This window comes from Alosa sapidissima, chromosome 18, assembly GCF_018492685.1.
Source record: "Alosa sapidissima isolate fAloSap1 chromosome 18, fAloSap1.pri, whole genome shotgun sequence".
In the NCBI taxonomy this organism is placed as follows: domain Eukaryota; kingdom Metazoa; phylum Chordata; class Actinopteri; order Clupeiformes; family Clupeidae; genus Alosa; species Alosa sapidissima.
The window spans coordinates 18,557,680-18,579,994 of NC_055974.1; the positions used below are offsets into that span (position 1 = coordinate 18,557,680).

General features: G+C 40.5%; 1 protein-coding gene across 2 annotated transcripts in view; it reads left to right on the plus strand.

Annotated features, from left to right (window-relative positions):
• Nucleotides 1–17,167, plus strand: part of casq1b (calsequestrin 1b) — a 36,853-nt gene extending 19,686 nt beyond the window's left edge. Inside the window, exons 2-12 of one of the 2 annotated variants that reach the window (XM_042069270.1) lie at nucleotides 2,187–2,219; nucleotides 4,867–4,960; nucleotides 5,961–6,061; nucleotides 7,633–7,744; nucleotides 10,101–10,174; nucleotides 10,368–10,498; nucleotides 13,590–13,635; nucleotides 13,953–14,007; nucleotides 14,959–15,059; nucleotides 15,367–15,441; nucleotides 15,904–17,167. In XM_042069270.1, coding sequence (XP_041925204.1) covers nucleotides 2,187–2,219; nucleotides 4,867–4,960; nucleotides 5,961–6,061; nucleotides 7,633–7,744; nucleotides 10,101–10,174; nucleotides 10,368–10,498; nucleotides 13,590–13,635; nucleotides 13,953–14,007; nucleotides 14,959–15,059; nucleotides 15,367–15,441; nucleotides 15,904–16,155 — 1,074 coding nt within the window. In that variant the 3' untranslated portion in view covers nucleotides 16,156–17,167. The remainder of the gene's footprint in view (nucleotides 1–2,186; nucleotides 2,220–4,866; nucleotides 4,961–5,960; nucleotides 6,062–7,632; nucleotides 7,745–10,100; nucleotides 10,175–10,367; nucleotides 10,499–13,589; nucleotides 13,636–13,952; nucleotides 14,008–14,958; nucleotides 15,060–15,366; nucleotides 15,442–15,903) is intronic. The other variant, XM_042069271.1, reaches the window with a different exon arrangement.
• Nucleotides 17,168–22,315: the final 5,148 nt, after the last annotated feature.

Genomic DNA, 22,315 nt, shown 5'->3' on the forward strand with positions numbered 1-22,315 from the left:
ACTGCATATTACATGTGTGAATGTAAAGGTTGGTGAAATTACGCTAGTGCAAGCCAACGCGACAGTGTGGGTTACGGCAACAATCAGTGGGGGGGGGGGCAAACATCTCCCGCCCCCCCTCACACAATACCCGAGTTCCGCCCCTGTCCAGGGTCACAGGTAGATTTGTCTGAGCTCAGCTGATAAGCCTGCCAGAGTGTTTTTAACACAATTTTGTACATGAAAGAGTACTGATGGATTACACACACATTTTCAAATTTGTTCTTACTCATAAGCTTTGCTTACATTTATGTCTATTACAAAACACAACACATTTTACAAGGCACACAAAAAATGATACATTGACAAATTGAGTTTGGGAACTGTGTAGGAAGAGTTATTGACGTCCTGTGATACTCCAGCGACCTTTGTGTAATAATCATGGCTGGACAACCAAATAGCTCACTCAGATGGCTTTGGGTCCATTTGTCCATAACTGCCCTTCTATGTGGCACACAAGTTTTCTTTTGTTTTTCACTGTGGCATTCGTGTCTGTATATTTCTGTTTAATATCCTATTCTAGTAACACTGATGGATACCCATGAGAAAACCACACAGGACATGCAAATAGCAGACACAACAAACAAACAAACACATCACTTTGAATTCATTGCATTCAAAATTTAAATACCTAGTCCTAGTAATACACAAGCATTATTTCCCCCATTATCCATTGTGAGATGGTCCAGATGGTTTATTATCCATTGTTTTAGATGTACTTTGTGTAGCTCGCTACACTGATTCATCGGGATGGTGGCAGCCTACAAAGGAGGTGGCTCCTTTCTGGGCGTTTGTTTACAAATAAGTGCTGGCTAGAGAATGGATCTGAACCTGTGGGGTATACTACGAAGCACGTTAGACATATCTAGGCTATGTAGACATAGCGAGGCTTGACAAAGCCTTGACTCAGGGGTATACGTTAAGTGATACGACGATAGCAGTTATGTGATATATTTGTCAAACTAGGCTTCCAGCTCAGATCTGTGCGCGTTCTCGGTGTTGGGATGACGTTGGCCAATCGTGAAACGTGGAGACGCACAAGACCGCCTCTATTTAAAAACAATTACTTCCGCATTCATGAGCGATAGCTTAATCTACACTGCGGTAATTTTTTGTGTCTAACCTATAACATCAAATAAATCAATTGTCATCAGTTGTTGTATATAGTGGGATATTTGCACGCACCGCCCTATTAAAGCGCATTCGAGATCCAAAATGTAATGAGCTCCACCTGTAAGATATATGACAGAATCCTACACGTGAGATAACTTCGTTTTTAAGACAATTGATTGGTCAGCGGGCGGTAGATTACACGATTTGAGCTATAACTTAGCACATAACCTCCTCCCGACAAGGTTTGGTTGACAGCATAAGATACCATGGTGATATGGCGACACTAAAACAGATCCACTTTCGTGTCACAGCATACCCTGGCTTTGAGCGCAACATACCTCGCTAACCCACTAATCGAGATTCGTAGTACACCCCACTGGTCTGAATTGATTCAGAGCCAGAGCTAGTTCAGAACCAGAACTCAGAACAGTCTTCATAGGCTTTGGTTATTGCCCTGCGCTTCTAAAAGTCTCCTTTTAAAGGCTGTGTTGAAATTGTCCTCCTAAAAGTTTGAAGCCCCCTGCCTTTATGTCTCTGATGCAGTGTTGTCTCCTATTAGGCTGGGGAGAAGGTTTTGGTTGTGTGTTTCTGAACTGAGAAATAGTGGTTTGCAACAACAGTGTTGGAGAGCTGCTCTGTTGAATGTGTCTGTGCTCTGTTGGTTTTCCTGTGGAAGTGGGATAGAGTGGTGGACTGCTGAATGTTTCTTTACTAAACTTAAATTCCTGTTGTGTCATTCTTTTGGACTGTGGTGAAATAGGTCTGATGAATGTCACGGTGGTCTGTTTTATTGTCCTGAATCATCAACCCCATTGAATGTATTGGAGTGCATCTGTTGAATGTTTCTTTGCTCTACTGGTTGTCCTGTACTATCAACCATGTTGAATGTACTGGACTAAATCTGTTTAATGTAACTGTGATCTATTGGTTGTCCTGCAGTATCAATCTTGTTGACTGTGGTGGAGTGGATCAGTTGAATGTCTCTTTGCTCTGTTGGTTGTCCCACACTCTAAAAGCATCACTTTTCCCTGCAGTTGATAACAAGTCCAGCAGCCCTTACCTACCAGGTATGTTCAGGCCTTCCAAGACTATCTTTTCTATCTCTTTTCTGTTCTATCTCTTTACGCTTCTAAATCTCCTTTCCACACTTTTTACCTTTCTGCCTCAGTTTTCTTCATTCTTCATTCACACTTTCCTCCTGAAACTAGGTCTTATATCTTTCTTCTTTTTCTCTATTTCTGGTAATCCCCTCCTTCTCTTCCTATGTTGGAAGCTTCTTTCTCTCTACCCTCCGTTAGAAGCTTGGCCTGTGACTGTGCATCTCTCATTTACGATTTGTTTGTGTTTTATTTATTTATTTATTTACTGGGTCTGGAAGGATGGTGCTTTGTGTTCACTCGTTTATTTATCTATATATAGATGGCGCAGGAAGAATTGCATCTCTACTGACCTCTGGCAGGGGGTAGGAAATATTACAGTCGCCATCTAACCCTATTTTGTTGGTTCTACCATCCCAACAAACCTATTCTAAACTCCTCTTCAAGCAATGCACCCGTCTTGTGGCCTGATGCCTTGCTTGAAGAAAGAAGAGCTTGTCCCATCCATTTAAGCACTTTAAGGTTTACGTCAGTTCCTGTAATGATATCTTCATGTACCACCAGAGGGTAAAGTTGCAATATGTAGTTTTTGTTGTCAGTGATACAAATGTTTATAGACACCATACTGCCATTTATGACACCAGATTTCGATTGCATTATTCCATTAAATTCTAAGGCTTATTTTTTATTCAAATTAATCATTTATACTGAATGTATTAGGAATATTGGGAGGCACTGTGCTACATCATGCTTAAATAATTAACCATTGCATTAGGTTTGTGACAAAAACTGTATATTGCATCTTTAAGTACAGGTGTTGTACCGAGTTATATTTAGTTGAAAGACTGTTGACTTGAAAGCTCCACACATCATACAAATCTGTGGTCACCTCACAAGCTGTGTAGGTTATATGAGGTCTTGTAGCTCAACTGAAAGATCAAGGCAGTGGGTTCAATTCCAAGCATACTGCATGTGCTAACATATTGTAAGTTGCCTTGGGGGGCAATTTTTTTTAAGATGCACAGTATGTCTTTAAGCACAGCCAATGTATAGGTTTTTGCTTTGAGGAAAATGTTTAGAAGAGAAGAAACAAATTTGCTGTGAGGAGCTTTCGGTAACTTGTTCTCAGTGTGTATTGCACTCATACATAGTGATCACAATAACATATATTGATGATGGGATAAGATCTCAACAGCTATTGTGAGGTCATGAATCAACCAGTGGGAGGGGTGAGTAAGGTTTGACTCCACTTCCTCTCCGCCCACTCCAGTCATAGCAGGGCATCTGATTGGCTGATTGGCTAAGCAAGCTGCCAACTGAGTGTCGTAATGTGACTGCTTGATTGGCTGACTGGATGTATAGCAATGGCCGTGCACCGCTTATGTAAAACAACTGGTCAGGTGTAGAGGTATCCGACGCTATGAATTATAGGATGTGTTTTGGAGAATCTGAACTTTTTCTTGGCTTATTCACAGGGGCAGTATGTGTACTATACTGATATGCCTGAATATGTGAGGACCAAGGGTACTTCTAAGGACACTCCAACACAGTATTGTTCTCAACATTAGATAATCTGTTGGTTTCAGGCTCATCCTTAAAATTGATTAGATTATTTTTTACCTCACCAAATATGTTTTTATTATTATTATTATTATTATTATTATTATTATTATTATTATTTCATGGTGTTTTCTCGAACATAAAATGTATATTAGAAGTGAAGCTGAAGAATGAAGAATGTCAGTTTAATAACATAGACTGAGAAATATAACTCACCTGTGCTGAGGGAGCATATCAATAGCAAATCAACCAATCAAGTTTTGGTATACAATATATGTGTATCATTGGGTTTCATATTTTAATGTGAGTGTGTATGTGTCCTAAGTGTATATTACAATGGTTTTATTAGTAGTGTCCATAATGTGAATTGAAGTATCTGTGTAAGAGTTGTGTATGAGTGGTTTTAGCCTGATTGGCTATCTTTAACCAGACAAGATGGCTGCCGTCTACCCAGTCTTTGCACCTGTTACCACGCCTTGATTTCTGGGCAGCGATATAGTCAGTCCCTACCACCTCCCAGTCCCACCCATTTCCCCTTTATCTACAGAGACTCATGTCACTCTGCTATTGGTCCATCATGGGTCCAGTTTCAAATAGATTTAGAAAGTGCAGGAGAAGCACCCCCCCCCCCCTCTTTTTTTGCTTTTAAGGCTGTGAAGAATGCCAGTGAATTGAGTATGTTATAGAGGGGAGAGGAAGTAGTGGTGGGGGAAAGGGGTTTGCATGTCTAAGGATCATGGGAAATTGAGTTTTGGGGGTTATACCTGCTGTGAAGGATTTGGCTGTGAACAAACTGTAAAGGTGGCTGCATTCAGAGGCCTTCATTCTAGGAATCTAGGCACTCTGTCAAAATATACACACAGAGAGAGACACACGGACACACAAGCAAGCTTATACACACAAACACTCACATATACACACACACACACACACACACACACTGCATACACACACACACACCTGCATACACACAAAGATGAACATGTGGGCACACACAAACTTAGTGAGTTGGTAAGCAGATCTGTAATGGTATACACATCCTTTTCTGGTTCTTCAGCTTGCTGCCCAGGTCCTGGATGACTTGGATGATGAAGACATTGGCTTCGGACTGGTGGATTCCAAGAAAGACATCGCCGTAGCCAAAAAGCTGGGTAATCCGTCTCCTCATACAACCTTTCCTCTACTCTCAGAATTTGTCTTTATTTCCCCTTAAAATATTATTTTTAATATATTATATAAAATACCATAAAAAGGGTATTTTATATAATATATTAAAATTTATATTTTAATAAACACACAAGTTATTAATCAATAACTTGATCATTCATCAATGATGATCAAGTGTGTGTGTGTGTGTGTGTGTCTGTGTGTGTGTGTGTGTGTGTGTGTGTGTGTGTGTGTGTGTGTCTGTCTGTCTGTGTGTGTGTGTGTGTGTGTGTGTGTGTGTGTGTGTGTGTGTGTGTCTGTCTGTCTGTCTGTCTGTCTGTGTGTGTGTGTGTGTGTGTGTCTGTCTGCCTGTCTGTCTGTCTGTGTGTGTGTGTGTCTGTCTGTCTGTCTGTCTGTCTGTGTGTGTGTGTGTGCGTGCGTGTTTGCGTCTGTGTGTGTGTGTGTGTGTGTGATCGGGCTGAACACTGCCCGCCATATGCAGTACATGTAGGATTAAAAAAAAGGTGTAAAGTGATCCTGCATCGCCTCCCAAAGGCCAATATATGTAGTATCTGCCATGACTTACTGTACTTTACTTTGATTTTGCCAGTTCTGTGTATTCGTTACATATACATAATCAGTTATCAGTATAAATAACTTATTGTCTGTCATAAATAGTAAAGTATTATTTAGTAAAAAAATTAAGTACTGCTTATGGTTTCTCACCCTAGCAAATAAACCACACATAAAAGCATACATTTCTTTGGATTCAATTAAATGGGACAGTATGTAGTTAATCAAAAGTGAACATGAATTTGCTAATGTACTGTAGTGCAGGAACACTTCATACCACAGTAATACTAGCGTTCTTTTCTGAGCTCTCATGAGAGAAGGAAAAGAGTCACTTAAATATACAGTTTAAAATGGTGTCTCCCACAAAGGAATAGAGGTGTACTGATAACTGCTCTTGACCATCTCTCCCTTTCTCTGTCTTTCTCTCCTCAGGTCTGGATGAGGTTGACAGTATCTATATTTTCTCTGATGATGAGGTCATAGAGTATGATGGCGAGATGGCTGCCGAAACGCTGGTGGAGTTTCTCTATGACGTGAGTTTTCATCAAGCAACACGTTTACTAATTCCCTCAGGAATTACTATAATTGACAGGAGGAAATAGACCCCGCCGGGGCTACAATGGGTTAGCAGCTCATTGTGGCAGTAGCCCAGGCTTCACTAAGCGATGGGCTGCACCCTACTAAGCTACAGTACGACATAATGAAAAAATACCCCTAGAGTCAGCGAGAGTAGGGGCGGAAGATGACTCACTTGTGATAGACATGGTTACTGACCCTGGAACGAATTTGATTACGAGTAAGGAAAACATGTTTGTGGAAGCCACTAGTTTAGAGAAAACTGAGAAAAAGCTGCAGATGTGTGTGTGTGGTTGGCAGAAGGTTACAAGTCTAAAGGGCCTGAAAATTCATCAAGGAAAAAAGAAGTGCTTGTTAGAGGGAACACAGGGTCCCCGCATTGATAGCTATTTCTTAAGAAGTGCATCAAGTCAGTCGGTTGAAGTTCAGCGACAGGAAGAAACCCACAGTTCGCAGGACATCAGTACCCCTGTTGTTGAGGAAAGTTCTAGCACTGAGGCAGAAAGAGAGGCCAGTCAGCCAAGGAGGGAGAAGATTAATGGTCATAGGCCTGGGGTTAGATGGCCAGGCGCAGCAGAATGTAGAATGTGGGAAGATGTTAATCAATGTGGTAATATGGTGGCAGCATGGAGGGGAGTGTCTCCAGGACGCTGGTTTCACTGTTAAGCCTTCATGAGGTGTCGTGGGCCTAACTTAACGAAACATCGGTGAATGAGGGTGCCCACTTGATAACCCCAATGACATGCCGCATACTATATAGGCTACTGCTGTTGGATGGGCCATTTGTATTGCGCTTGTGACCATTTGTTGGCGGATTTGTGGGTAGTGTGCTTTTTAAAGTTAAACTTGAGCAGGGGCTTCTGAATGTGTTTTTACCTTGGATTTTGGCACAAGGGATTTTAACATCTAATCCTGTGTATTAATGTAATGTTGCTGCTGTTCAGAGTCAATTGCTCCCCCCTTAAATCCATGTTCAATATGCTGCCCTTGAGTGTTGAGATGCCGCAAGTTGTCATAAAACTGTAAAAATGATTTGTGTAGTATGCTTTTTTCAGGAGTTACACCCACTGTTTATCATTAATCATACTTTTTCTATCATTTGTTGTTTGGATATCTCACAGTGAAATACTTAAAGGAACCATATGTAAGATTGTGGCCAAAACTGGTATTGCAATCACTTTCAAAATACTGAAGAGCGGTGTATCCCCTCCCCCTCCCCCCTGACTCGAGGTTGCACACGCGGATGGCGAAACACTACTGACTTCGTGATTAGTAGATAGATGGAGGGTGGCGCATCAGTTCAAAACACAACATGACATGACAAAACACAACATCAACATCAGTTGTGGGCTGCAACTTCACTTTTTAAATGACAATACCCTGGCTGGACTACTGTTGTCAGTGATATAAGTATTTGAAATGAACATGATTTCTTAATGTCTAGTGACATATCAGGGGCATTTTATGATTAATTGAAATATTTTTCTTACATACGGTTCCTTTAAATAATGAATATCTCTTTCTGTAGGTAATTGAAGAGCCTGTAGAGATCATTTTCAATGAGAGAGAACTTAAAGGCTTCTACAACATTGATGAAGACATTAAGCTGGTGGGCTACTTCAAGAGCGACAGGTCCCCCCGTATGTATATCACAACTCAGCCGTTGTCTGTTCTCTTGAATTAGGAATAAAAACACATATAACGAACACATACAGAGACACATAGTATACACAGTCTGAAAACATTTGGTTAAGCTTTCAAGGACTCACATTTTTATAACCCAGAAATTATCCAGGTGTATTTGTAAGATTACCATGACTGAAAATCAACACTCAAATCACCACTATCACACCACACAACATTCTATAAGATGTATTTTCACGATTCAATTTTATATAATCATTATAATATATTATTTTCCATTATGTTATGTAAGGGATAATGTATTGTCCGTCGGTAATTATCAGAAAATAAGTCCCGACAGGGAGAACAGAACCCCGACGCGCAGCGGAGGGGTTTTGCTTCGACCTGAAGGGACTTATTTTCTGATAATTACCAGCGGACAATACATTATCCTGCTTATTACACGGCTACTTGCCAAAATGAGAAAAGAAACCTAACACAACGAATCTTTAAAAATTATTTTGCTACCGTTTCGTGTCTTCCGCTGACAAAATAAATAGTTTGCCACACAGATAGAACTTGACAGTTTCAGGTGTTGTGTGGCAACGTCTTACTAGCTTACTTTCCCTTTCAATGAAATTCCATTGCAATAAGCGAACGGAATTCTTGCGGAGGGATATGAAAGACGTTAATCAACCCGTTGCCATTGACAGCGGTGATTATATACTTTGCCGGTGATTTATATAGATTTAACATAGGCCCGTACGTTGGGAAGGCCCATTCATGTGAATGGAACTTTCTGCAGCACTCTGAAGAGCTGTGTAATAAGCATCAATAAAGACATCATTAATCCTTGGGTGATGAAATTCCACTTGCTAAAGTGAAGCCAGAAAGGCTCCACTCATGACTCTCGATTGTGAAATCTTGACTCATGCATGACTCATGACATAGAAAAGCATGACAGGAAGTCAAGACACAGTGAATGTTATGAAATTAAGTGAATTAAAGTATTCACCTTATTCCACTACGCCCATTTTAGAAATGTATTTTCTTCTGCCATGTGCTCAATATTCCGTTCGGCTAGCTCTGGCTAATTAGCTTCATTGGGATACCACGGCAGAAGAGGATGGAGAGGCTAACTTGGGAGAATACGAAAAATCAGGAGGTCAGATGGCAATATTGTAATTCGCCACCCTAGGCTATTCACCTCTATGGAGTGGGTAGATGATGTGGCGGTGGCCTCCTGTATCGTATGGAGATATATTTTAGAGACAGACTGGCTATTCTCAGCACAGTATGTCAATACATAATTGTCATAATATATTCTTATAAAGTGCTTTCTTTATTTCTACCCAAAACCCAATGCATCATCTGATTATTTACTGTCTAAAATGTTAAAACCAAAACACTTACTGAGGGTGTATTGCAGAAACTTATTGCAGCAAATCCTATCTGATCTGCTTGGTGACCATGGTAACTATGTTCAGAAAGTCATTACAGAACAGCCGCTCCTGTCAGTCAGTGTTCTACTAACTTCAGATAGGAAAGGTGTATTACAGAAATGTCTTAAAGTCACCAAAATCTTAAATTAACATTCCTAGCTCAATGTAATGTTCGAGCACAAAGTGGACAAAGATGGCGCCCCCAATGTTTGCGTGTGGAATAAGGTGAATAGTCAGAGACACAGCACAGAATCCTCCATAGAAATGCACGGGGTTTGGGGGCGCTGTGGCGCAGCAGGCTACAGCGCAGAGCGCCCACGGAGACCCAGGTTCGAATCCGACCTGCGGTCATTTCCCGCCCCATTTCCCACCCCATCTCTCTCTCCCACTTACTTCCTGTCACTCTTCACTGTCCTATCCCAATAAAGACAAAAAAGCCCAAAACATCGTAAAAAAAAAACAGAAATGCATGGGGTTAGTTTGTAACGGCAATATGGCAGTAGTCTACACATATCCCATCCCTTCCTGTATGCCTCCCCAAAGTGTGTTACCAAGATGGCCACTGAGTGGGTAGACTTGCTTAGGTATAGTCTAGACTTAGGGCCAGTCTCAATTCTCTGTCTTACCCCTCCCCCTTGGTTTTGTGCGTTCACGCGAGGGGTAGGGGTGTCTCAATTCTGATTACGATTAAGGGCTAGGACCAAGGCGTAGGGCTACATAGCCCTTGGAACGAAGTTTGCCGCCGACCACACTTGAAAGAGAGCGGTAACATACAACTGGATTTCTCAGAAGTGGCGGCATCAAACTTTTACCGCTGAGTGGGTAGACTTGCCTAGAAGGGCTTAGGTATAGTCTAGACTTAATGTTGACTACTCATTGTTTGTATGTTCTTCCATCGTCCTCTTTTTCATCTTCCCCCCTCACTTCTTAGACTTCATTGAGTTTGATGATGCTGCAGAGGAGTTTCATCCCTTCATCAAGTTCTTTGCCACCTTTGACTCCAAGGTTTGATGGCTTCCTTTTCCCTCTCATTCTCTCTTTCTCTCCATGTCTGTTCTTTCTGTCATTCCCTGGCCTATACTATTTCAAATACTCCCAAATTCTCCCAACCTCTCTATATATCCCTCTTTCTCTAACACACACACACACACACCACTTCCTGCATAAATTACTTCTCCAATTTGGCCTCCCTCTCCAGATTGCCAAGAAACTGGGTCTAGTCCTGAATGAAGTTAATTTCTATGAGCCCTTCATGGACAAGCCTGTGACCATCCCTGGCAAACCCTACACTGAGGCTGAACTTGTGGACTTCATTGAGGAAAATGACAGGTGAGGGGAGAACAACAGAGTAACATTGATGCCTCTAAATGTCACCTCTGTCAAAAATGTCAATGGTGAGTGAATGCTCTCCATAAATAGTATAAGCTTCAAAACACGCTAAAAAAAACACTCATTTCCTGTTCTGAAATATTGATTTGTAGGCAAAAAACCTGTAAAAGCCTGATAAAAATGTTAAAGAAAAGTGGTCAGATGGAGAGAGTTTATATATAGAGTAAAAAGAAGTAAAACAAATACAATTATTCATACCCCTGGCAAATATGGTTTTAATGTTGATTTTCTCTTGACCAATATGTTTGTGAAGCACACACTAACCCGGAGCAGTGACCTGCCTGCTACAGCACAGTATCACACTCGGGGAGCAGAGAGGGGTTAGGTGCCTTGCTCAAGGGGGGCATGGGAGAGCAGTGCTCAACCACTTCCCCCGCCCACATTTTTCCTACTGGTTGGGGATCGAACCGGCAACCCTTCAGTTACAAGCCCGAAGCCCTAACCAGTAGGCCATGGCTGCCCCCAGTGGGGTAGAAACATGGAATCAAAAAAGAAGCGTTTTCATCTTTTTTTACATATTTATGAAAAATGGCATGTCCAAAATGATTCATACCTTTTTTAAATAATCAGTGAAAAGATCTTTATTTGCATTCACAGCTCAAAATGGTTCTTATAATACCTACCAAGCCTCTCCATGTCTCCACAGTGATTGAGGCAGGAACGACTCTTTGCCATCACTCTGGCCTCGTTCTCGCTTTTTTTTTGACGGATTGAGGTCTTGTCTCGGGCTGGGCCATTCTAAAATGTTGATATTGTTATCTGTTAACCATTTCTTGCCTTGTTTGGTTGTATGTTTTGGATTATTGTGTGGTTTAATGGTCCATGGTATGGTAATGGTATTGGGGTAGGTCTCTTAGCACACTGCCTGATAAAATATGTATTTTAAATACATGTATCATACATACATGTGTACATATGTAAATGGAACTGAACTAAACTAAATGTAATACAAACTAAATAAATATTCATGTAACACAAACTGGACACTATAATGACTGACTTGAAATACAATTTACATATAATATAATATCTATCATATAATATAAGCACTGTGTAATTCTGTTGATCAGGTAGGAGTGCCCCTTTTAGTGGATTTTTAACTAACTGGATACTGTCTTAGTGCTAAATGGTGATATATTGATGTCAAGGAGCATAAATGGCATGATAATTGCATAAAGGAGCATTGTGTTGCTTTAGGTGAAACATGGGGAAACCTTTTGAGCAATGTTGCTGGGCAACATAATTCTGAATTACCATGGCTTATCATAATTACACATGTCTCTGAACTGATCAGGTGAGTGTTGTTTTGACAGTGAATAGCCGCAGGCTGAAGCTATTCTGCTCATAAGCTGGCAGCTACAGTATGAATGTCATTGAATGGAATAGAATACAATAGAATATGTCTTTCTTGTCATTGTCACAGGTACAACAAAATGTAAACTGCTCTCTCTTCAGTGCATCATTCAAGAGTCTATAACAAATATAATTTACTGTAAGTGCTAGTGTTACTTAAAAAAGAATAAATAGAAACATATAACAGCATTAGCAACATACATAAACACAGTCATACACACCCAGTCATAGTCATACACACCCAGTCATTGCATAAAAAACAGTATAAACAACACATATTTCCTGTCATTGCATTGATCCATTTTAGAACAGGTTCCATATTGCACCTTTTTTTGCAGCATTGAGGGTGCTCACTTCAAAAACTGCTTCTCTAACCAAGTGTTATTAATCTTATATTAAGAGGAAAAAAATCTAGTTATTGTTTTTAGTATAAAGAGACTTATCTAGCACTTTCTTGTAAAATCATTAATAAAGGTTTCACTTTGATTTTAAGACATTTCATTATGAAAACAAGCACATTGTCTTGACACCTTAACATACGTCAAACCCATATTAAATTAAGTAGTACCCTTACAGAAATGTCAGGTTTCTAGTGAACAGTTGTCGCAGTCATATTTTCACATTCAAATTAGATTTCTGGCAAACAGTTGCATTTAACTTTTGGCAATGTTATATGCAAATTAGGTTTCTCACCAGAAGTTTACTGGAAATTTCTAGTGTAGGCCTGAATAATATGCACATGAAATTACACTTGTTAAACTCACCTCAACATGTCTTTTGCAATCATTTAACAACAACAACAACAACAACACGTTACATTTAGCGCTTTTCTCAACACTCAAAGCGATTCACATGGAAGGGGGGACCTCACTAACCACCACCATGTGTAGCACCCACCTGGGTGAGGGAGTGAATGAGCAATTACAGTAGGGGATGATTAGGGGGCCAGATTGAATATTTAGCCAGGACACCGGGAATTCCCTACTCTTTATGATAAGTGCCATGGAATTTTTAATGACCACAGTGAGTCAGGACCTCGGTTTAACGTCTCATCCGAAAGACGGCATCTCTTACAGTACAGTGTCCCCGTCACTTTACCCGTGCCACTTTACTTGAAGGTATCTACATAAGTCTGTCATGAACGTGTCATAAACATTATAAACAATTCATAAATGTTTCTAACATAATGCTCCTGTCACTCGCTTCTGTCAAGTGTCATTCGGTTTTTGTCATGACAGGTTAGGGTTAGGATTGGGGTTAGAGTTATTGTTAAGGTTAGGACAGTGTCATGTCACTCTTATGTAGAAACCTAAAGTAAAGTGTTACCATTATGTTTTACTCTTATGAGACAACCGTGCACTTTTGTGTAATCTGATGTGAAATGGGTCTTAAATTTTCCTTTTTTGGGGGCACATGACGCTCATGTTCCTACAGTAGATACACTGAACTGACTAATTTAGTTCGGGAGAAAATAAATAAAAGAAAGCCTGCCTACACAGAAAACTGATTGGTTGATTTAGTTGATTTCCTTGAATTCTTGAAATCTCTCCTTAAGGAACTTAGACCAAAACAATGATTAAAACAGGTTAATCTTATCAAGATGAGCAGTCAATGACAGATTGATGTGGAATGTGTTTATTCACCTATATTTTTTTTTTTGTTTCTCTTCTTCCTCCAGGCCAACTCTGAGGAAAATGGAAGGTCACAGCATGTACGAGATCTGGGTGAGACCTTCCACTCCCTTTTCACAATGCTCATGTTACAGATTCTAAAGAAACACATTACCCACTGCAAATACACACAACACATTCTAAACACTTTTTGTGCACTTTGCTACACACTTGCACTCATAGGCCACCGTAGTAGTAACGTGGTCCTAGAACTTATTTTAGTTGTTCATGGTACTATTCAGCTAGTGACAGCCGTGCAAATGAATACATGGTGTATAAAAAAACATCACAGGTGAGAATAAATATACATTTCACAATGTTACATTGATTTCAGGACACCTGAAATTAGCTTTTTATGTGTTCCTTCTTAGGAGGATACTATTGATGGACAGCACATTGTGGCCTTCGCTGAGGAGGATGACCCTGGTAGGCTAACACACACACACGCACACACACACACACACACACACGCACGTACGCACACACACACACATATATACAGAGAGAGAGACTCATACATACTATTTTATAAGTATCTATTTGCTGTGTGGATGAAAGGGTAAGTTGTTTGACACACAAAGTCAGCATGTATTGATGATAAAAGTGATAATGGTGTCCCTTACAGAAATGTCAGGTTTCTGGCGAACAGTTGCAGTTAACTTTTGGCAATGTTGCAGCAAATTTGCAGCATATTATGCAAATTAGGTTTGTCAGAAGTTCACTGGAAGTGTGGTGATAAATCACTGGTGAACACATTTGACACTAGTTGCAAACTAGTTGCACTACAGTAGTTGCCACAAACATTTAATTTTTGGGTTACACATTACTTGACAGTATCGACATAAGAGTGACATGACACTGTCATGAATGTGTCATAAACAAGTCATACATTTATAACATAATGCTTCTGTTATTAAGTGACATGCATTGTAACATAATGCTTCTGTTATTATGTTTTTTGTCATAGCAAGTTAGGGTTAGGGCAAGAGTTAGGGTTAAGATTAGGGTTAGAGGTTAGGATTAGGGTTAGGGTTCATGTGTCATGACAGTGCCATGTCACTCTTATGTCGATACTGTCAAGGAAAGTGTTACCAATTTTTGTAAGGGGTCCTCTTCAAAGGACAGCGAGAGTGTCCAGTGTCAAGTGTCAGACAAAATGTATCTTTGTGATTTTAACCTTTGACCTTTTCCATTGCCTTTATGTATCATTTGTTGACCTGTGCTGAGTATTAATATGAAACAGGTGTACTTTGCATAGATCAGCAAGGGTCGAAGGCCAGTCAAAAGTCATCTTTATGATCGTAAAATGTGCACATTTGATGTTCTTCCTGGGTCCTTCCTGTGTGATAACTGCTTGACCTTTGACCTTCCTCTCAGACGGTTTTGAGTTTCTTGAGATCCTGAAGGAGGTATCCCGTGAAAACACAGATAACCCACACCTCAGCATCATCTGGATCGACCCTGATGACTTCCCACTGGTGCGTGACTATAGAACACCGGATATCCATCACGTGCACTATTACATACACAGCCAATATTTCAAATAACATCACTGGCAATGCTAAATACTTAGAAGGATGAAATAATTAATTGCATTGTATGAGGGTAAACAATTGCTTATAGTATATCAGATACAGTGATTGCATCTGTATTGTCTGATTCTTCTCTGTCTTCCAAAAATCATCAGCATTATCAATTCTCGATCAGATCCCATCCTCATCACTCACCTGGTCCCCTCACCTGCTCTGGTGTGGCTCCTCCTAACTGTCTGTCTCTGTCTCCTAGCTGGTGCCATACTGGGAGAAGACATTTGGCATTGATCTCAACTCCCCTCAGATTGGAGTGGTGGATGTGGAGGATGTAAGTGCCGCTGTTACGTGCTTTTTTATTATTATTATTATTATTATTATTATTATTATTAATCTCAGAATAGGGTGTGGTGCAAGCGGCAGCATACCACATGCTGCACAGGGGCCCATGGGAACACGCATGGTTCAGTTCTGACCAGCGGTCATTTATGAATCCCACTCCCATTTCTCTCTCCCACTTGTTTCCTGTCACTCTCAACTGTTTTGTCTGCATAAAGGCAAAAACCTAAAAAAAAAAAACACATACATAAAATACTGTTTAGCAAGTTACATCAAAGCCAGCTAAGAGCACTGTACATGACTTCAAAGTGTGCTTACAGTATATTCATCAATATTAATATGTAGTATTCATTTATAATTTGAGAAGACATTATAATGAAAGTGCCAAGGCAATGCATGTCTTATTTTACTCTCTCGTTCTCCCTCCCTCTCTCTCTCTCTCTCTCTCTCTCAGGCTGATAGTATCTGGCTGGACATGGATGATGATGAGGACATGCCCACTGCTGAGGAACTGGATGACTGGATCGAGGATGTCTTGGCTGGCAACATTGACCCAGATGATGATGATGATGATAATGATGATGATGACGATGACGATGACGATGATGACGATGATGACGACGACGATGACGATGACGACGACGATGACGACGACGATGATGACGATGACGATGATGATGATGATGATGATGACGACGATGAGTAAATTTGAACCGCCGTCTATGGGAAGATGCCACCTCTCATTTCTACAACATCAAAAGGCCGTCACTATCAACATCTCAAGGCCACTGTTTTGTTGTCAAAAAGTGATATTTTTTATTCTTTTTCTCTTTCTACATCATCTCCTTCTCTCGTCCTAGAAGACGGTCCATAAACGAGCTCTAGCACATTTCTGGAGGATCCACCGTTAGATTGCCTGATCCATTGTCAAGACTCTCATAGTCACACCTGTTCTGTGTTAAGACGTAGATCCCTCACAGACATTAAAAAAGCCCATGTTAAAAATCCTACATACTGTAGTTGTCCAAATGACTGTCTGAAAATATCTTTGCCATCGTCTGAACAGTCTTGAGATTGTGACTGCTTTCTCTAGTCCAGCAAGGGCATGCTGTGGGCTAACACAACTTGTGGCTGGATAGCAAGGCATCTTGTTTAGCTTCCATAAACATGGTTTCTCATGGTTTTATTGATTATCTGTTTGTGTTTGTGAGAGACTGTGTGTGTGTGTGTGTGTGTGTGTGTGTGTGTGTGTGTGTGTGTAGCATCATATTTGTATGTGTCTAGGAACATATCTTTACTTGTATGTGCATATATGTATGACGTGTATGCATGTGCATGTGTGTATGTGTGTGTGTGTGAGAGAGAGTATGAGCCTGCACTGCATGCATGATTAAGAGAGAAAGAATGTGAGAGGGGGAACCAAACCAAGTGGTTCTGGTGCCTCTCCTTGCATCAAAACCACCTCGTTCTACAGTAAGAAGGCAAACCATGGCCCAGCCCAATAACAACTCCAAACTCTCCATGTAACTCCCATATCTGTGCTCTCTGACAACTGAATGTTGGGAGGTTTAAGAAATGGCCATTTGTTTTGTAACTTTTTATCAAAATATGAGAAATCGTGAAAGTCTTAAGAAAATGGCTGAACCTGGAGAGAAATGGAATATTCTGAAAATTGCAAATGAAAATGACATTAAAGAGTTTCATTGTTTGTGGTCCAATTGTTGAAAGAAAAAATATTTGTTATTATTGGTCTTTATTACTTTGTCTTCATCTATTGTGTGTGTGTGTGTGTGTGTGTGTGTGTGTGTGTGACCATGGAGAAATTAACCTGATATGCGTATGGGCCTATTTTTGGGATTTTGCCCGAAATTGCACAGCGTCTACTGTAATAGCTCCTGTGTCCTCATACTGTGACCTATCATCAAATGCCTGGTATCCCCTGAAAGCTGAGACCTTGTAGAATTTTTAGAAACTGTCAGAATGACTCTGTTATGTACTGTCAAAGTGCTACAGTAGCTGGAATATTGCTTTTTCTTTCAGACGGTTATGTAAATCCCTGGAAATGGCCACATTTCAGATGTGAAAGTCCCTAAAATTGCCATTGAAACACATCAGAGGCCCACTCCCAGGTGTTGTGAAGATAAATATCTAAGGAAATGTTTGTACAATGAAGTATGACCCCTTTAGAGCCATTTTTGTGTGGAAATGCATATGCGTTTTGCTCACTGTCCTTTTGGAGACTCCAAAAAGGACCTTTGGTTACCCAAAACGCATACTCCAAAGAAAGTCTAATAACAGAAGAACCCCTTGGCCTAGAATCATGATCTCAAATGAAAGCTGACACCCAGGGGGTTGCATCTGGCTCAGTCAGAGATGGCTGTGGTACTGTATTACAGAGGTATTACTTCACACAAAACTCTACTTTTGCCAAAACGCCTCAAGAATTAAAAAAAAAAAACAATGTGCTATAGTGCAAATTTGTAATTGTAAAAGTAAATTTGTAGTAGTGCAAACATTTGTAAAAGGCAAATTTGAAAATAGGTGAAGAGCAGCAAAATTGCTTCAGTGCAAACATAAAGTAAAACAAAATATGAGTGGGGGAAACTATTTACATTTGGCACAATAGAATGCAATAAAGTGCAGAGTAGAACACACACAAATGGTGTCTTGAGCTGGCAAACCGTGCACTGTGCCAGTCTTCATCGCTGAAGTTGTCATCACTATCACTGAAGAGAACAGAGACAAAACAATCAAACCATATACACACAGGAGCACATTCAATGCACACTACATTTGCATTCCCTCCCCTATGACTGCATGTTCACAATACCACAGGCCCATGCTCTCATTCCACCTCCAGTACAAACTATACCCCACACACATATCAGTCACCTTAACCCCCCCCCCCCCCCCCTTCAGACTACAGGACACTCACCTTCCCCCTGCTTCTATCCTTGATCCTTGAATTTACCCTTGGGGATCAATAAAGTATCTGTCTATCTATCTAACTGTAAAAATTGCGACTGTATTCCTCTGACGTACTAGTAAGCTATCGTTACGCACAACGAAGGTGGACTCAATTTCCCAGAGTTCCCCTCAGGGGGTTGTACCATACGTTATTCGAAAGGTCTACTCATTGGCTACAAGACGATCTTTGAACGATCCTCGTAGCTTGTCATACGCCAGAGCTGTTGTCAATCAAAGCTAACTTGTCCATTAGGCAGCTAGCATGGCTACCATCCTTCTAACACGTGTTTCTCGACAACGGTACGTCACACAAAGTTGTCACTGGTGTCTACGTACTCAGGAGAGCTTCCTGAACACGCTGAGTGGAATCCCGGTGATACATAGGATAACAATACGAACTATGTGGTTTTCTGTCAGAGAAAAGTTATCGTTTGTTTTTTTTACTAACGAAACGGTACTGTTTGGGTGGAATTATGCATCTTCTAAACGTAATGTCGACAAAACACGGTGGATATTCGGATTCTCGTGCTTCTTGTGAACAGTATGACACCAAGCATGTTGGGGTAGCATGAAGCTCGGGATGTACACAAAGGCTGTAATGTGAGGAGACACTGTGGTGGTGGGGGGCATTAACTGCTTTTAGTGGCATGCTAGCACATACCGTTGACTTGCGCTAGCCTAGCACCTGCGAACTCTGCAATTAGAACGACTGGATGAAACGTGTTGAAAACGGTCTCCACTGATAAATATCACACTTGCTTACTTGGAAATGAGGTCCTATGTCCAAAATCCTGAACCACCCCTTTAATATCTATAGCCTATTCTAAAAGGAAAAATCAGTATGGGCTGTGGCATTTTAATTAAGCTAGTTTTAGGTTATACTCGACTAGATAGTTTTAAGTTAATGCAATTGTGCTTACCATCTGTGGCCCAGTTTACATTCTGACCTACAATTCTAGAGACTGTAATTCTGGTTATCTACTAGGGTGATCTGCTGAGTAATATTCAGCAAAACACGAGAGCCTGAAGTTTAACGGGGTAGACAAGGGAAACGTCGGGTGGATCGTAATGCCAATTATGCTGATTGAACAGAAAAGTTGCTGAGAAAGGTGTCTTTATGATTAAGTTCAGTTTCACTTGCGCAGACGCATAGACATTGAATGAGCGCTCACGTTACTACCCCCCAATTGTACACTCTAAAAAATGTTGGGTTAAAAATTACCCAAATATAACCCAGCCGCTGGTTAACTATTGGACCAACACCACATTGAGTTATCCTAACCCAATGGTCTGGGTACATTATTAAACCCAGCAGATTGGGTATGATTCTAACCCAAAACACTGGGTTATATCAACACAACGTTAGTTAAATTGGCACAATAGACTGGGTAAAGGTAACCAATGTGCTGGGTTATAACTATATAAATGTTGAGTAAAATTCACACAGTATATTGGGTATAGATTCAACCCAAACCACTGGGTTATATCAACAGAACTGCTAGTTAAAATAACCAGTTGTCGGGTTTTCTAAACCAAGTATTTGGGTTGCATTGAGAGAAAATGGGCAACAAATAGCCATGCAATGAAATAAAACAGTTCGACATAATTATTTATTTGACAGTTTACTTTATTTTTGAATGGATAGTGTGGTGATTTTATCTAGACATAATAACTTGTGTGTGTGCATACTGGTTTATTAGAAGCATGCTGGTTTATTAGAAAACATTCCATCTTATAGGATATTGTTTATGCAACTGTTATGCAACATTTACTGGAAGTCATGAGACTGAGCGGTCAAAAAGTAAAACCAAACAGGGCTGAGAAGAAGTGGAGGGGTTTACAAGAAAAGGAGGCAGAACCAAAAGTGAAAGTACACATAGAACCAAAACACATACTCTGCCTGGCAACAGATTACACATAGGACCTGGTCACATGTGTTCTGCCTAGTAACACACATTTTTTAATGTTTAGATGAGAAGGGTTTTCCACCAATATCTCAAGTCCCAAAACGTTCTGATTGGCTAAAAAGGGATAGGAACGCCTCCCAGGCCCCTGAGAGCATAAAAGAAAGAGCTCAGACACACTCAGATCAGATCTCATCGGGGTAGCAGCTGCCACTCATCACTCTATTGCCTGACGGTCCAGTCCTGACGCTGTTTGGATTGTATTATCACTGCAATACGGTGAATAAAGGATCAACAGTCTTCAGCTTCTTTCGTCTTGGTGTTCTCCTTCGGGTCTTTGACATCAGAGTGCTAGTTGGATTGGAGGTTCGGGAAAGTGGATAGTTTTTCCACGACAATAGCCTACTCTAAAAGCAGCATCAGCATGTGATAAGTTACTTCCATGAAGACAGCTAGATTCCACGGTCCATTTGGGAGTCAGCCCTGTCAATCAAAGAAAGAAAAAGAGTAAATTAATCACTGCTATTGACAGAACTTTAGATCAAGACTTTCACAAACCATGATCAGTGAATGATGTTGACAAACATTAAAAATTCGGAGACAAAATATTAGCGCAACACACTCGGAAACCATGACCACCTCATGGAGTTGTTTAACAGCAGACTGACAAACATACGTTCAGTAATATTAACGTTAGTGGCAGTGATAGTTCTACCGTTAGCTAGCTCATGTTAACACATTCAGTTAGTTAAATTCAAGTTGTCTGTAACGTTAATGTTACCACCAAAAACCACCCAGTAAGTTACATGGCTATAACATGAAGCTACCCTGAATGAATTAATATGTTGTTTGGCATGATGATTACCGTACGTAAAGAGACTACTTCGACTGTATACATTAGCTGACACACATGCTGCACTAACACGAAGCATTTGTTAGAGCTAGAAGCTAGCATACCAACCATCTGCTAACGTTAACCTAGCCAGCTGTTGGTATGCTAATTTTAGTTCTTTGTAAAAGTTTGTTTTGTTTCTGTTCAGCAGTTCATACCCAGTCAACACAGAACTATGTTTTAAAGAGTCTGTCTTTGTGTAGATTTAACATTAACATGAGCAGTAATTGTAAGACTGTAAATTAATGTTAGCTAACGTTAGCTGGCTTGAATGTCACAATTCTTAACCTGCTTAGGCTGAACGAAATTAGAATATCCATTCATATCACGAACTGGGTGTAGGCTACTTTTAAAATCCGTCTGAATAATAATAATAAAAAAGTTAAAAGCAGATACATACCTTCCAAAATCGCCTGATTTCCACTGCATGTTGAAAGCTGCTGGACTGCATGGACGGTTGAAAGAATAACGATTTCCCCCGAACTCTCAAATAACTATGCAGCTGTGTTAAAGTTACCCTGGTGCTGAGTAGTGTGCTCACGTCAGGTGGGGGAGAGGAGGGGCGCTGTCCTAAACTATCAACCCAACAAGCTGGGTTACAGAAAATAACCCAACATGAGTAAAAACAACCCCACACAATGACCCAACAGTTTCAACTCAGCGTTTGGGTTGAGAAAATAACCCAGCATTTTTTAGAGTGTACACATATGTTGTTGCATGATAAAGCAATGAACTGTGCTGGTAGTCGTTTGACATGACGTTTGATGGATCCACCTGATGGTAGGAAGGGAGGTTTTTGGCACCATTCCCGCGCTATATTCCAATGGTGTATGCCATGACTATGTAGCTAGCACAATGACTCGGCTACGATTGACTTTACATTGAGATTAGTGATTGAACGAGTGATTAGGGTCGGTACCGGAACAAATTATGCACAACAGGTTTTAAGCATTGATGATGCCACATCATTGTGCCACATCATGCCTTTTATAAAACACAAATGCAGGCTCACCCATCTCACAATGTCGTCCAACTGGTCCTTCCAACTGACTGGAGTTGCAGTGAGTCAGTAAACTTGCTCCACTTCACCAGAAATATCATTT